Below are 14,663 nucleotides of genomic sequence, written 5' to 3'. Positions count from 1 at the left end.
TTCATTTCACCAATATTTATGTATTTTAAACTAAGCCAACAGTGAGGAGTAGGCACAAATAGACTCTGCCGGCTTCGTGTTTATAATAAGAGGCCTGGGATATGGGCCACAGATGAATGTACAAGACAAAAACACTACAACATGGATCTGAGCGTCTGTGATGATTATTAGGCCCTGTAGGTCTGCTGTGTAGAGTCTACAGCGTGGCTCCACCAGAGTATTTGCAGTCAATCAAACAGTCATGAGCTTCTGCAAAGTGAAGCTGTTACTCTTTTGACTTTAATCCTTAGTCACTTAAGCCTAATTTCAAAATACACAATTGGCCCATTTACATTATTGACAGAACAGCATACAGACAAAGGGCTGGGCTGCATGTTTAAAATTATTTTATGGCCACAGCTTATTTAGAAAATATTTTGATGAAATTGTAAAACTGGGATTGAAATTGTAAAACTGGGATTGAAATTGTAAAACTTGGGATGTAAAACATGTGCACTTTGTGTTTTTATACAGCCAGGATTAAAACACTAACTACACAGGCTTTTAGGAAATATTTGTGGTTTTATGACTTAGTTATTCATGTTTTAAGCACAGAAAATTATGGTTTTAATTGTGATATAATTTTTTGGGAAGAACCTATATGTTGCACGCTATGACTGTGTACTTTACTATTTTTACAGTGGGAGTCAGCTAGGAGGTCTGATTACAGTGGTGTGCTACTTTTTCAATCATGGAGAGGTCAGTTTTCTATTCAACCTTTTTGAAACATAGAGTGGCTTGTATGAACAAGAATATATAATCACTAAACTACTATGATTGCATTGTGTTGTGACTGTAAAATCTTAAAGTACTTTATGTTGTAAATTTATATGCTAATTACTAATCAAAATTGTAAATCAGTACAATTTAAAACAGGTGATCCATCAATTTGGTGCTTCTTTACATACATATGTTCTGTAGATAAATGACAACATCGCACTCCCTGCGCCAGTCACTTTGTACACGTCATTCACTGACATTCAGTGAAGACAAATGCCTTGCATTTCATCTGTTGGAACAAAGAAAAACATTTATTTGGGTGTGCAGGCTTTGATGAACTGAGTTTGAGTTTGAATAAAACCATTACTCTTTTCAAGGTTTGCAAGTTTAGTTTCTTAAACAAATTATAATTTTTGGAGGCCCTTAATAAAACAATCAGTCTCTTACCCAATGATAAAAACTCAAATTCTTTCTATAAAAAGGTTTAGGGTTTATGAGAGAAAATTTATACATAAATGTTGATCCATATGTCTTAAGGCAATCTAAATATGTATATTCCAGTTTAATATTGTCACTGTGTTCATTACCAGCAATTCTTAGTGCTTTCAACTGTTTTAAAAACTTGACTCATGTAGAGTATATTTGATTAACTCAGATTCATTTGACTGCTGATTATGCATGTCTTTATTAGTTGGAACTTAATGTGTATAGACACCTGAGTTTTGCAAGTGCTCTATGTTTTTGATTAACATGGTTTCCTAGCCAGATCATGTATGTATTCAAAGTCTCAAATGCCAGGCTCCAACTGCAGTGCACTCTGAGCCTGCAGTCCTCACAGTGCCTATCCCTGTGTATTTGTTGGTCCTTTGGCTGAATTGCATGTGATTTAATATAGTTTTTACTTGTTTCTGAATGACAATAATAGGGCTCCTCTTAATAGCCATGAGAGAGGATGTCAAAGGACCAAAAGCTATTCCAGACAGTGAGAAATAGGATCTAATAGGCCAGTGTTAAACTCTGAAAGTAAGCCAATATCTGAGTTGTGAGTAACATTTACTTTAATGGAAATAATGCAAGCTGCATCTTTTATGGTTTCAGGCCACCCGTGTGATGTGGACACCGCCTCTCCGAGAAAGTTTTTCATATCCATTCCTTGTACTTCAGATGTATGTTTTAACTACTATACTCAGGTAATTTCTGTCATAAAACAAAGCTAAAAGTTGTGTTATTTTTCTTAAGATTTGCTTTTACCTAAGTCATAATTACCTAATTTAAACTATGTTTTACAGCTATTCAAAAATTAATTGAGTAATAAGACAATTGCAACATAAATTTGTAAACATTTTCTAACATGAAAATGTTGGCCTACAGGTTCTAGATAAAACTAATAATTAAATAATAATTAAAAGAAAGATTTTTTTTAAAAAAGAAATATTTATCTAGTTTTCTTTTGTGTGAATAAGTATTTTGCCTACATGTGTGGTGCCCACAGAGGCCAGAAGAGTGGGTCAGATCTTCTGAAAAGAGGATCCATGTGAGAGCTGGGAAATGAACATTGGTCCTCTGCAAAAGCCGTGCGTCCAGCCCCATTCAAATGTTTTTGACAAATAACCACTTGATTCCTCAAAGCTAACATACTCCAGCTCTTTGTTTCCTAAACTGTGTCTTTGAAAGAAGATTGACATAGTGCCATGAAAAGGGGACCCATGTACACATGGATTTGGGAAGATGTAAATTTTATAGTACCAAAGAGTACACACAACACACATTCATGGATGGGTATATGAATGTTGTGCTTATAGAATCAGCTTCTGAATGATGTTTCTTGTAGTTCAGCTAGTTCCATATTGTCTTGGACATACTCTTTTGTGAATTAAGTTTTAAGCATTTTAGAAATGGAAGAGGTCTGGAGAAGCAAGAAGAGAAGACTACAATAAATAACCTTGTTATATGAATAGAGTTCGGAGAACGTTAGTGAGAGTTGCCCTGAATGAAATTGTGATCATTATGTCTTCTAAACTCACAGGGAATAGCCATAATCAGTTACTAAGCTCTGGAAATCCGCACTCCTTCCTGCCCTTCTTCCTAAAGTTGTGCATTATGTATTTAAAAGTACCCATAGACGCATGAGTCATGCCAAATTTGAATCTTTAGCCATAGACTACTTGGCACAGTCAAGTAAATGATTGAGGCATGCATTTGCTAGCCGACTGAGTAAACACGGTGTGTACATCCTGAGCTCCCTGCAGACCTGGAGAGCAGGCTGCCCCCTGGTGTGTCAGCAATTAGGGCTTGAATATGGCTTTGGGAATCTGTTCCCAGTTCAGGTTTCCGGATTCATTCCTTACATTGTGTACTTAGAAAAATTATCGAGAAAGATCCTTTTCCCAGAGGATTGTTCATTTGAAGTAATATTAGCTTGGCTAATTGGGGGTTAGGGGGAGTCATACAGTGGGATGTGTTAGTCAGGACATTTAAGATCATGACCTTGAAGGCATGTACTCTATTTAACTAAAACCAGTTTTGTCTGAATAAATGCAAGAATGCTCAGATGGACTTTGTGCTTTCTTGGGACATGGGACTTGAAAATAAGGATCCTTCCCACCCCAGATTGTTCAAAACATAAAGCTGCAACTGCAGATCGGCTTTCTTCTTCACACATGTTTGTCTTTTTCATATTCTTAGAGATGCTCCACTTTCTTTGTGAAAGGTGTTGGCTCCCACAGTTGCCCTGTTGCAAAATACACAATTCAAATGCCAGCTGCAACAGCTGGATTATTCTCAGCTTTGCGGTTTTAAGAACGTCTCTGCAGTCCCCCACAAGTGTTGGTGCACTCCTTGACAACATGTGTGGCTCCTCACTATTTTCTTTCTTTCTTTAAAAAAAGATTTATTTATTTATTATATACACAGTGTTCAGCCTTCATGTATGCCTGCAGTCCAGAAGAGGGCGCCAGATCTCATTACAGATGATTGTGAGCCACCATGTGGGTTGCTGGGACTTGAACTCAGGACCTCTGGAAGAAAAGTCAGTGCTCTTAACCTCTGAGCCATCTCTCCAGCCCCAGACTATTCTTTTATTATTATTATTATTATTATTATTATTATTATTATTATTATTTTGGTTTTTCGAGACAAGGTTTCTCTATAGCTTAGGAGCCTGTCCTGGAACTAGACCAGGTTGGCCTCAAACTCACAGAGATCTGCCTGCTTCTGCCTCCCGAGTGCTGGGATTAAAGGCATGCACCACCACCGCCCAGCTCCTCACTATCTTCTGAATCACGTGAGTGACCAGTGTGGAAAGGACTTCTCTGTGTCCTGTGGGACACCCTGAGGAACACAGGATCAATGTCAGGTTCTGTTTCCTGAGCTCTACCTGGAGGATTAAAATTGAATGGCAAACATTTTTATAATGAGGAACTAAAGTTGTATTTAAATAATTTAGTTTACTGAAAAAATTGTTCAATACTATTTCTAAATATCTAATTTTCTTTTATTTAATCATTTCTATTGTTCAAGCATTTTAACAAGTTGATTTCCAAAATTGAATTTTGTTGTGTTACATAAAAGGTAAGGAGATGAGTTAGGTTTCTATGTTTAGCAAGGGCTGCGTTGCTTCTGAGCTACCAGCTGTCTTCACAGCAGAACTTACTGGTGTTGCTTCCCTCTGTCAAGGACCTCCACTGTCCACAAAAAACACTACATAGCGCTTTGTCTCTCCAACGTGGCCTTTATGCTTCCCTGGCAGTTCGCTCAGTTCATACTCTTTACGCAGGTAAGATGGTTTAAACTAATTCAAGATGAATGCATATGGGCATGATTTTCCAGTAGAGGGTTGTAGAATGCTTGTTTTATTTTGTATTTTGAGGCTAGCCTCAAATTCGCTCTGCAGCCCAAGTTGACTGTCTGTGAACTTGTGATATTCCTGTCTTCTCAAGTGAAGAGGTAACAGAGGCAACCATCACACCTAGTTGATTTTATTTATGCTTTCAAGGTCTTTCAAATTAATGGCTGATCCTAAAGTCTTTATAAATGTCTGTATCCTGTCTTTATCTTTATAAATGTCTGTATTGTGTGAAGAGCAAAACTGTACTAAGAGCCATTTCTCAAGCTTCTCTCTCTCTCTCTCTCTCCCTCTCTCTCTCTCTCTCTCTCTCTCTCTCTCTCTCTCTCTCTCTCTCTCTCTCTCTCTCTTCCTCCCTCCCTCCCTGTCTCCCTCCCTCCCTGTCTCCCTCCCTCCCTGTCTCCCTCCCTCCCTGTCTCCCTCCCTCCCCTACCATTTTTGGAGACAGGTTTTTGTGTGTGTGTGTGTGTGTGTGTGTGTGTGTGTGTGTGTGTGTTGTGTGTCCTGAAACACTGTCTGTCCTGGAACAAGCTAGCCTCAAACTCAAAGAGATCCACCTGCCTCTGCCTCCCAAGTGCTGGGATTAAAAGTATGCACCACCACTGCAACCTGGCCATTTCCCAAGCTCTTATCAAGATCTTTTTTATGAGAATTGAAGCCACATTATTTTTTTCCTAAAATTCTTATGTAACTAATAGCAAGAAATTAAACTAATGAAGCAGAGTTAAAAAAAAAAACAACGTGGTGAAGATTTACGGCAATAAGCGTATCCACGTAGGTCCTTACCACCAACAGTGATGCGCTGTGCGTTCCAAGACATAACTTATGACTTCAGCTCCATAAGCACCGCTTGTTTGAAAAGTTGTTAAAGGATTCTCAGTTCTTATTAGAGCTGGCTGTAAGAAAGGTCATTGTTTTTGCAGGCTGAAACAGTAGAATACAAATAACTTTTATTTTGCCTGCTTATAAGTCTGTGTGTGCCATGGAGGTAGTCCCTGCAGCGGTCAGAAGAGGCTGTTGGATCTTCTAGGACTGGAGTTACATTGGTTGTTATGTTCTACTGTGCGAATGCTGGGAATCAAATCCAGGTTCTCTGCAAGAGTAGCTAGTGCTCTTAACCACCAAGCCGTGTCTCCAGGCCTTGTATTTTAACAAGTCATTGTGAGCAAATTTATCAACCTAGCTCTTTAAATGAGTTTGAAATTACATTGACTTTCCAACAATTCAAAGCCTATTCAGGACTTAATTATTTTAACTGAAACGTGCGCTTACATTTGTGTCTGTATTTACATTTTAATGAGGAGATTCAAACTTATTTTTTTCTTCTGGTGGTAACAGCCCTGCTGTGGAACTCACTTTGTAGACCTGGCTGGCCTCAAACTCATAGAGACTGATCTGCCTGCCTCTGCCTCCCAAGTGCAGGCGAGATTTCCTTCCTTCCTTCCTTCCTTCCTTCCTTCCTTCCTTCCTTCCTTCCTTCCTTCCTTCGTCCCTCCCTCCCTCCCTCCCTCCCTTTATCCCTTTCCCCCCTCTTTCTTAATAAGGGTGAAGGTTAGTTCATATCCTCTAATCATTTTGTCTAAGACATGAATATAAAGGAAAGATGGCCTGCATTTCAAAGAACAAAATAATGAGAATCACAGGAACCTAGGACATTTGATCTGACAAGGCCTTAGACATGATCATTTAAGATGCTAAGAATTTTGGCAGGGAGTTTTACTTTATAGTTTATCCAGCTTCCCTTTGGAATCCCTAGTTATGTTTGAAACATTGTGTCAGGGCAAGTGAGATGGAAGAAACTGTAAAACAAGTTAGAGAGATAGAAAAAGTTTTTAGACAAGATAGTGCTAACGCATTTACACCACATTCATTATCAGTTCAGTTGTTTTTCTTTATATGACTGGTTGTCAATCCGAGGTGCATAATTAGTTCATATCTTTTGTAATATTTAAGTCAGCGTGACTGCATGCCTTTCTGCTATTGTTGACAGCAGGGCCTGTTTCGCTGCCTGTAGTTTCTCCTTCTGTCACCAAAAATGCTTTAGGACAAGGGAAAGCTCCAGATGTCTAGGCTAGCATAGGAGCTGGAAGGCAGACTGCCTGCATTGGCAAGGCTGTGTACCCATCATGTATTCTGTGCGCTGTGGAAATGCCAGCATGCCACTTCTAGCAAAACACTTCGCTTTTATGCATGAGAATGTGGCCTTCCATTAACTTCCCAGCTCTTGCCTTTCACACGCATGAATGCGGCCTTTCCATTATGTTGCCAGGCTCATTGCTTGCTAACTGTCTAATTGCGCCTCAATGGAAGGACTCCCAAATTAACTGCATTCTACCTAAGGGGATCACCGAACCTAGTGCTTATTTAAGTAAGGAGACAATTGTTTTCTCAATCAGTTTTTAAATGAGCTTACAAGGCAGCTGGTTTCCTTATGACATTTTCATACATAACTCAGATTGTTCCTTCTCTGCCCTTACTCCTCCCCATTTCCCACTATCCATACCTTGCTGTTCTCTTGCAGTCCCACTGTTACCCATTCTGCTTGAATATCTCATTGTACTCCCTTTTCCTTCCCACTGCTCTCCATTAAAGGCACTTTCCCACTGTATCATGGACTTGCTTTCTGTTTCCTGGACTCTGTTCATTGTCACTCAAAACTAATCCAAACATGAAAATTAGAAGCTCGGTACAAGCATATTATGTAATAGGATGTAGAGTCCTTTGGTGATGCCAAGTGGTGGTGTAGGTGGTCGTATAATAGTTCTATTTTTGTTTTTTTCCAAATAAATACAATCTTTAAAGTTAAAAACAGTGGTTTCCCCCCAATCCATGTTGGCATGTCAGCTGGTGTCATTGTTTACATCTTGTTTTAGCTGACATATTGTTGAGGTATTATAGTTGCAGCTTCTTTGTCATACGTAAGAAGACGTAATGTCACAGCAGGCCTACTGGTTCTTCGGTTCTTACAATCTTTCCACCCTTCTTCTGCAACGCTTCCTGAACCTTGGGTGTAGGAATGGTGCCATTATGTACCAACTGGGGCTGTGCACCCCACAGCGTTAGCTCTTTGCATTTTGACCAGTTATGCTTTTCTGTGATGATCTCTATCTGCTGAGATTTGCTTCTTCCCAGCTTTGATCTTCTCTGGAAGCAGGTCACCTGCTATCTGCTCCCCTGCGCCATGGTAGGGAATATGAATTATGGGTATTGTAAATGTTCCAGTTTCTCCTCTTGCTACTCCTGAGAACAGTTTAGACTCCGATTTGGATTCCCAGCAGTACAGTCTGCTTCCCTCGAACTGTGGTGCTTGAGTGCTTTGGGATTTTACACGTGGAGGCTGACTCTGAACACTACACCAGCTCTTCTTCCTTCTGGGAAGGACTATGTCCAGGACTGAAGCTTGCCTGGATTGGTGGGGCTGCTGTCACATAATGATGTAGGAGTGTTTCTATCTATCTGCTGTTTCATTGGTTAATTAATAAAGAAACTGCTTGGCCTGATAGGTTAGAATATAGGTGAGTGGAGTAGACAGAACTCCCTAGTTCATTCATTCTGCCTCCCCATCCCTCATGCCTTCTTTGGTGCATTTCTGAAACTTCCTCAATTTCTTTCTTTGGGACAGAGTTTTTTCTTTTCTTATATTGACTCTCTCCTTCACCATCTCTCTAAGGTAGTCTCTACTCTGCCACCTTCCTGGAAGTGATGAACCTCTCTTAATTTTGATTTGTCTACTAGAGGCTCTTATGTTTTGGCATTTCTGAGCCATGGATTCTGCATCTACACAACTGTACATCTCATTAACCCCTGAGCTGTACTTGAACATGAAGGTGCTTCCTGGATCTTTGTAAGAATTTCTACACTAGAGAAGCATCCAAAGCTTACACCTGGCAAATTGTGTCTCCTGTTCCAACGCTTCTGAGGAACTGAAGAAGACCCTTGGTTGGACATGGCCGTCAAGAACTCAGATACACCTCCTTGAAGACAAACAATGTCACCAGGGCATAGGTGTTGGGTTTCCTGCACAGATGGACCTGGATAGAGGGCTTGTCTGTGTGAGTTGCAGTCATTCTGCCTCAGAGACGGTTTGCAGTGCACGGCTGCCAAGAAGTAAAAGAGGCTCAGCATCAACCATACAACCTCTCTAGAACTAGCTTTCTTCTGAGGCAGGCCTCCGAGTGCTGGTGGTGAGCAAGTGCTCAAATCAGGTTTTCTTCCCTGAGCAATTTGTGTTACTGTTCTTTCCAGATTAGGATTAGAATTTAAAGGTATCCAAACACAGTTAATTCTTACAGAAAAAGATTTCCAATTCAAAAGCTCCTGGTTCTGCAACTTTTTAATCTAGTTCTTTCTTTATCAAACTTCAGATCTGATGGACATTAAGGGTCCAAGGAAGGACAGTCTTTGTTCATCAAGTCCACAGAACATTCCACTCAAGAACCATGAGAACCTGCTAGTCTTGGAAATGGAATGTCAATAGAGGCCACCAAATGTGTTTCCCCACAGGAAATTCGATGTTCCTCCATCTAGAAGATGCGTGCTATAGCACCTTTCCTACTTGAGACCCAACCTCCATCTCTACAAGCTTTGTCTTACTTGGTATCCCATTAAAGACTGTTAATTACTCCTTAAAAAGAAAACATTTGAAGAGTGGATTTCTCTGGGTTAGTTAGATGTTCCATTTGTTGTCATGATACTTAAAATATAATTTAAATTCTCTTTTTTTGTAAAACAAATAGCAGATGACAAGGAATATATTTATAGGATTTATATTAATGGTTTCAAACCTCATAACTAATTTAAGATATATGAACACATCTCTGATTTCAGAAACTAAAGTTTCTCAAGGACTTGAACAGATTCGAATCCCTCCTTTTGTTTCCTGGAGACAAATTCTCACCTGGAAGCCAGTGTCTAAAAGAAGCACCTGGAAGCAAGGAGCCATGCTCATTTCTGTGTTCCACTTATCAATTCCGCTGCTTGTGTCTTGAGATAGAAATGGTCTTTTAGCCAGCAATTAAACTCATGACATTTCAGAAACCCTGCATAATATTTGCCTTTTAAAAGTATTTTTCTCAACCAAACCTTGGCTGTGGTAATTTAGAAAGTGCTGCAGATGAGTGCATCCTAACTGTAAGAATGGAAGACTAAGTGTGCCAAGCTTGAGAAGTGAGGGTCGTTTGGCTTCAATCCCAGAGTAATCCAGTCCAGCAGGTGGCACTCGCTTTCTCTAACTGATGGAGACCACCAGGCCCAGGCATTCATCTAACCCAGGCTGGTCGGTTAAGCACCTGCACTTTGTACTTTGCTCCTGAGACACACCCAGCATCTTAGACTGCGCTCTACTCAAAGCTACAGTCTGACTGTATTGCTTATATTATTGTTATAAAGAAAGGACTCCAACTTTCATGCAGCTTTGATAAAGAAATGCACAATTGAACAAGGCTTCTATATCCTGTATAAACTATTAATTAAATTTACTGTTACTTAATGGTTTTTCTGTGTAGAAAAAAGGATTCAGTTTTCCTCACAAGGTGATCTTTTTTTTTTTTTTTTTTTTTTTTGGTTTTTCGAGACAGGGACAAGGTGATCTTTTGAACTGTCTTTCAATGCCTAAATTGTTTTATTAAGTGATCGAAACTCAGCAGGAAGCATACAAAGCAATTATGTTTTTCCCTTTAAAACCTGCTTCTTTCTTTCTTTCTTTCTTTCTTCCTTCCTTCCTTCCTTCCTTCCTTCCTTCCTTTGCTGCTTTTTCTAAACTTGGATGAAATCCCGAGTTATTCCATATGTTTGTCTTTTGTTTACAGAAAAAGTAATTTTAATTTAATCACAGTAATTGTAGAATTTTTAACCTTATCTATTACATCTTAGAGCATACTAAAAATAATTTAATTGATATTTGATGATATCAGGCATGTTTTTGAATGTCCTGAAAAATAAGAATATCTTTCTCTCTCTTTCTTCCTTCCTTCCTTTCTTCTTTCTTTCTTTCTTTCTTTCTTTCTTCCTTCCTTCCTTCCTTCCTTTCTTTTTTCTTTCTTTCTGTCTGTCTGTCTATCTATCCATCCATCCATCTAGATAGATACAGATTTATATCTATTTATAATTGATGTGAATGTTTGTAAAAAAATAGTCAAGAAAAGAAGGTGCAATGGGGAAATTGTGACACACTGAGCAGATCTGGCCTTTCATATAACGTTGACTGATTTGTGATGTAGGAGATTTTTTAAACATCTATTTCAGGAGTCTTTTGTGTTTTTCTATTCCCATGCCTGGTTGGTTGGTTTTTATGTGTGATTTAAGATTAGTGTAAGGGTAAATTGATGATAATTTCTCCAGGGAATAGTGAATTTGTTTCCAATAGGCAAAAGCACAATCAATCTTGAATTATTGTCACCCAGTGAGATGGTCCAAAGTGGGTTTTGTTCTTTCTGATAGCTTCCTTCTTCCTGGCTCACATCTAGAGTTAGACCTTTGAAGCCTCAAACCAAAGCCTGATAAAGCAGAAGACATTTCCTTCTCGGTGTGCCCCCCTCAGAGTCTGCCTGCTTAGTCTGCTAAGTCTGTCATACACCCTGCATGCTTCAGCCATTGTTGGCTGAAGTTATTCTGGAAGAGAAATAATCCAGATTTCATGGTCAGAGGTAGAGATTCACATTATTAACTGGGATTTATCTTCTTAATTCTCAATAAGATTGATAATAAGAATAGTAATAATAATATCATGAATGTACTTATAAATGCTTATACTTTTGTATGTTTCCCCCAGCAATTACATTTCTGGGCTGGAAAATTATTTTATTCCTGCCATGAGAAATATAGCCGCTCCCTTGTATTTGCTTTTTCTATGAATAATGACCTGTCTGTTTTCTATATTTTTTCACTTTGGGGCTTTTATGTTTTTGTTTCAGATAGCCTCATTATTTCCCATGTATGTTGTGGGATACATTGAGCCAAGCAAATTTCAGAAGATCATTTTTATCAACATGGTAACATTTTAATATTTATAAGTCTAATATTAAGTTATCGCTGTTTGTAAAGCATTGTAATTCTCTTTTCCGGGGTACTTCTCTTGGTATTTCAGGTGCATGAGACTGACACCGTCTCGAGGGAAAGCTGGAAATGCACACGCCGTCCTCTGTCTTGTGCTATACTTTTTAAAAACTCCCAACCACACTACAGATGGACTGTCCTCTCTAAAGCTTTTATGTTTTAAAGATATGTTTATTTTTGGTTAGGTGTTTGAGTGTGTGTGCATGCATCTATTATTCACTGAGAGTGTGCAGTGCCCACAGAGTAAGAAGGCATCAGATCTCCCGGAACTAGTTACTTATGGTTGTGAGCTGCCATGTGGGGACTGGGAACAGAACCTGGGTCCTCTCTAAGAGCAGCCAGTGCTCTAGGCTGCCGAGCCATCTCTCCAGCCCTTTAGACTTTATTTTTACTTTTTAATATTGTCATTAATTTTAAAATGCCTTTTATACTTGGGAGTTTTAACATTGTGCAAATGTGAAATTTTGTGAGTGAACTTTTATAGTTGCACTTTTTTAATCTTAGTTCCCAAATGCATCTTCCTTTAAAATATAAAGTGATAATAAATCTTTATAAGTTACAAAAGTCATAAAATGATGCAACAAGACATTAGTGAAAATACATTTATCATTGTTATATTATGTCACTCCATTATTTGAACTATAGAAACCACAGAGGCACATGGAAAAGTGTAGAAAAAGTTTCGCCTCACGTTGGGTGCCATTCTGTAGTGGTGAGGCAAATAGGCCTGCTTTTCGTACCACCTGGCTCCCACACAGCTAGCTTTACACCTGAAATAATAACACAAATTGTATTCATTTAAGTACTGCCTGGCCCATTAGTTCTAGCCTCTTATTGGCTAATTCTCACATCTTGATTAACCCATTTGATTAATGTGTGTAGCACCATGAGGTGGTGGCTTACCGGGTAGATCTTAACCTGCATCAGTCTCAGAGAGGAGAGGCATGGCTTCTGTCTCACTGCCTTCTTCCTCCCAGCATTCTGTTCTGTCTTCCCCACCTACCTATGTTCTGACCTATCAGGCCAAGCACTTTTCTTTATTAATTAACCAATGAAAGCAACAGATAGATAGAAGACCCACCTACATCAGAAAAGAATTTAAATTCTGCTATAAGTAATTTATGATCTTATATTTTAATACTTAGATCATAGCAGTAATTTGAAATCTTATTTTTATTTAGAAAACCCCATTAATAATGTAATCAATGGCTTATATGATATGATCAAATTGTATGGTTTTCTTATGTGAAAATGTCATAATGAAATATGTATAGTGAATATCCACTAATAAAAATGCTAAAGATATAATTATCTAACCTGCCTCCAAAGTGTGAATACATGTAATGAATATAAATCATTTTTTGTTTCCATTTCTCAGAGTTCAGTTGCCCTCTGTTTCATTTTGATGTTTGGAAATCCAATGTACTTAAGTTCTTATTATTCCTCATGTTTGTTGGTGACATGGGTAAGTCACAGAAAGTCAAGCCTAGGTTTTGAGGGAAGGGGGAAGTGAATAGCTGTGTTATTATGAAGTAGAAAGGATGTGGGAAGCAAAGATGTTAAAACTCCATGGCAATCCCCAATGCTTAAATTAGTGAATTGTACCTGGGAAAGGCCAGTTTTGCTTTTCTATATGAAATAAGAGGAAACAGAGGGCGTTCACAATTCAAGCTTATGCATATCCGAGATATGACTAAAAGTCATAAAATGGATTTATGGAGCCATTGCTATAAACATAAGAAGTAAACATGATGGTTTGCTTTTAACAGTTCTTCAAACCAGAGTAGGCCATCTATAATTATAACATCAAGCCCCTGCTGATAACCTCCTAGCTACCCAAAACGGAGTAGAAAATTACTAATAGCCAATCTTGCCTGCAAGAGTCTTGCCTGAGAAACATTAAAATAAGCAGAGTGTGACTGCAGAGAGAAAAACACAAGTATAAGGAATAGAAGGACATACAAGGCCTCAACGGTGTAAAATTGTCCTGATTACTTGATAATGCAAGAAACAGAGGAAAGGCGCATGCTTTTCTTTGTAAAACTGACTGAGTGCAGAGTGCAGTTGACTGGCTCCGCGTTTTCCACACCCTTCTTCTCTCCACAGGTGCTGCCATGCAGAGAGCAAACCACATAACTCACTGAGGTAGAAATGTAGAAATGTGATGCAGGAGACAACATCTCAGCGCATAGGGCAACATCCTCTAGCTTCCAGGAAGTTTATTTGTCCACAATTTGAAAAGTCAATAATTAAGACAGAAATTGCAGATAGAGTTGAGAAAGGAGGGAGTGATTGTATAATGTAAATGTTAATTTTATTTCTTTCATTTTTTGTTACATGTCTTCTAGGCAATATTGCAAAAGAAGAATAAAATCCAAAAATTGGGATCCTCTGAACTTCACTTGTGGGTAAGAGTTAATGTTTTTAACAGTTTCTTCCAATCTGCCTTTTTATTTCTTAAACTGAATGAAGAAATAGGTTTCATTTACAAAAAGAAAAACAGATGTGCTGATCTTCTAGGTTCTTTCTGAGGCATTCCTGTACCATATGGTGAAAATGGAGAAAGATCTGTCCCACAAGTTGACAGCATGACACTTTTAATACACAATAGTCCTAATTTCAGAAGAGTGTCATTTGATACAATTAATGAATATTAATTGCTTTACTTGTGAGCAGTAAGTGGAACCATGTCTATGGGCACTGAAAAGATTCTGCTAATTGCACATAAAAATGTACTCTTTTAGCATTTTTCTCTGGCAGAGGTTGAACACACATCCTCGCAATAACTAGGAGACAGAGGTGTGAAGAGAAACCCCAAAAGTTACTTAAGGTGGGGACATGCTCCACCCTGAGGATCTTCCTAGCCTCAATGGGAAGCCATGGAGGCCACAAGACAGGTGACATGAAGACAGTCGTGTTACTCATATTCCCATAATTGTACAAAAATGGCTAAGAAGAAAATAGAAAAGGCATATTTGATTCACATTAGAGGTGCCAATCTATTGCC

The 14,663-nt window shown here is 38.7% G+C and overlaps 1 protein-coding gene across 1 annotated transcript in view; it reads left to right on the top strand.

Annotated features, from left to right (window-relative positions):
• The window catches only part of LOC119809294 (probable C-mannosyltransferase DPY19L2), a 119,773-nt gene that overhangs the window by 43,813 nt on the left and 61,297 nt on the right, over positions 1–14,663 (top strand). Inside the window, 6 exon segments of the mRNA XM_038322147.2 lie at positions 681–738; positions 1,858–1,949; positions 4,435–4,534; positions 11,515–11,592; positions 13,035–13,121; positions 14,005–14,064. Coding sequence (XP_038178075.2) covers positions 681–738; positions 1,858–1,949; positions 4,435–4,534; positions 11,515–11,592; positions 13,035–13,121; positions 14,005–14,064 — 475 coding nt within the window.

Source organism: Arvicola amphibius, chromosome 3 (assembly GCF_903992535.2).
Source record: "Arvicola amphibius chromosome 3, mArvAmp1.2, whole genome shotgun sequence".
In the NCBI taxonomy this organism is placed as follows: Eukaryota; Metazoa; Chordata; class Mammalia; order Rodentia; family Cricetidae; genus Arvicola; species Arvicola amphibius.
Note: the sequence above shows the minus strand (reverse complement) of the source record. Positions and strands in the feature narration are given on the sequence as shown.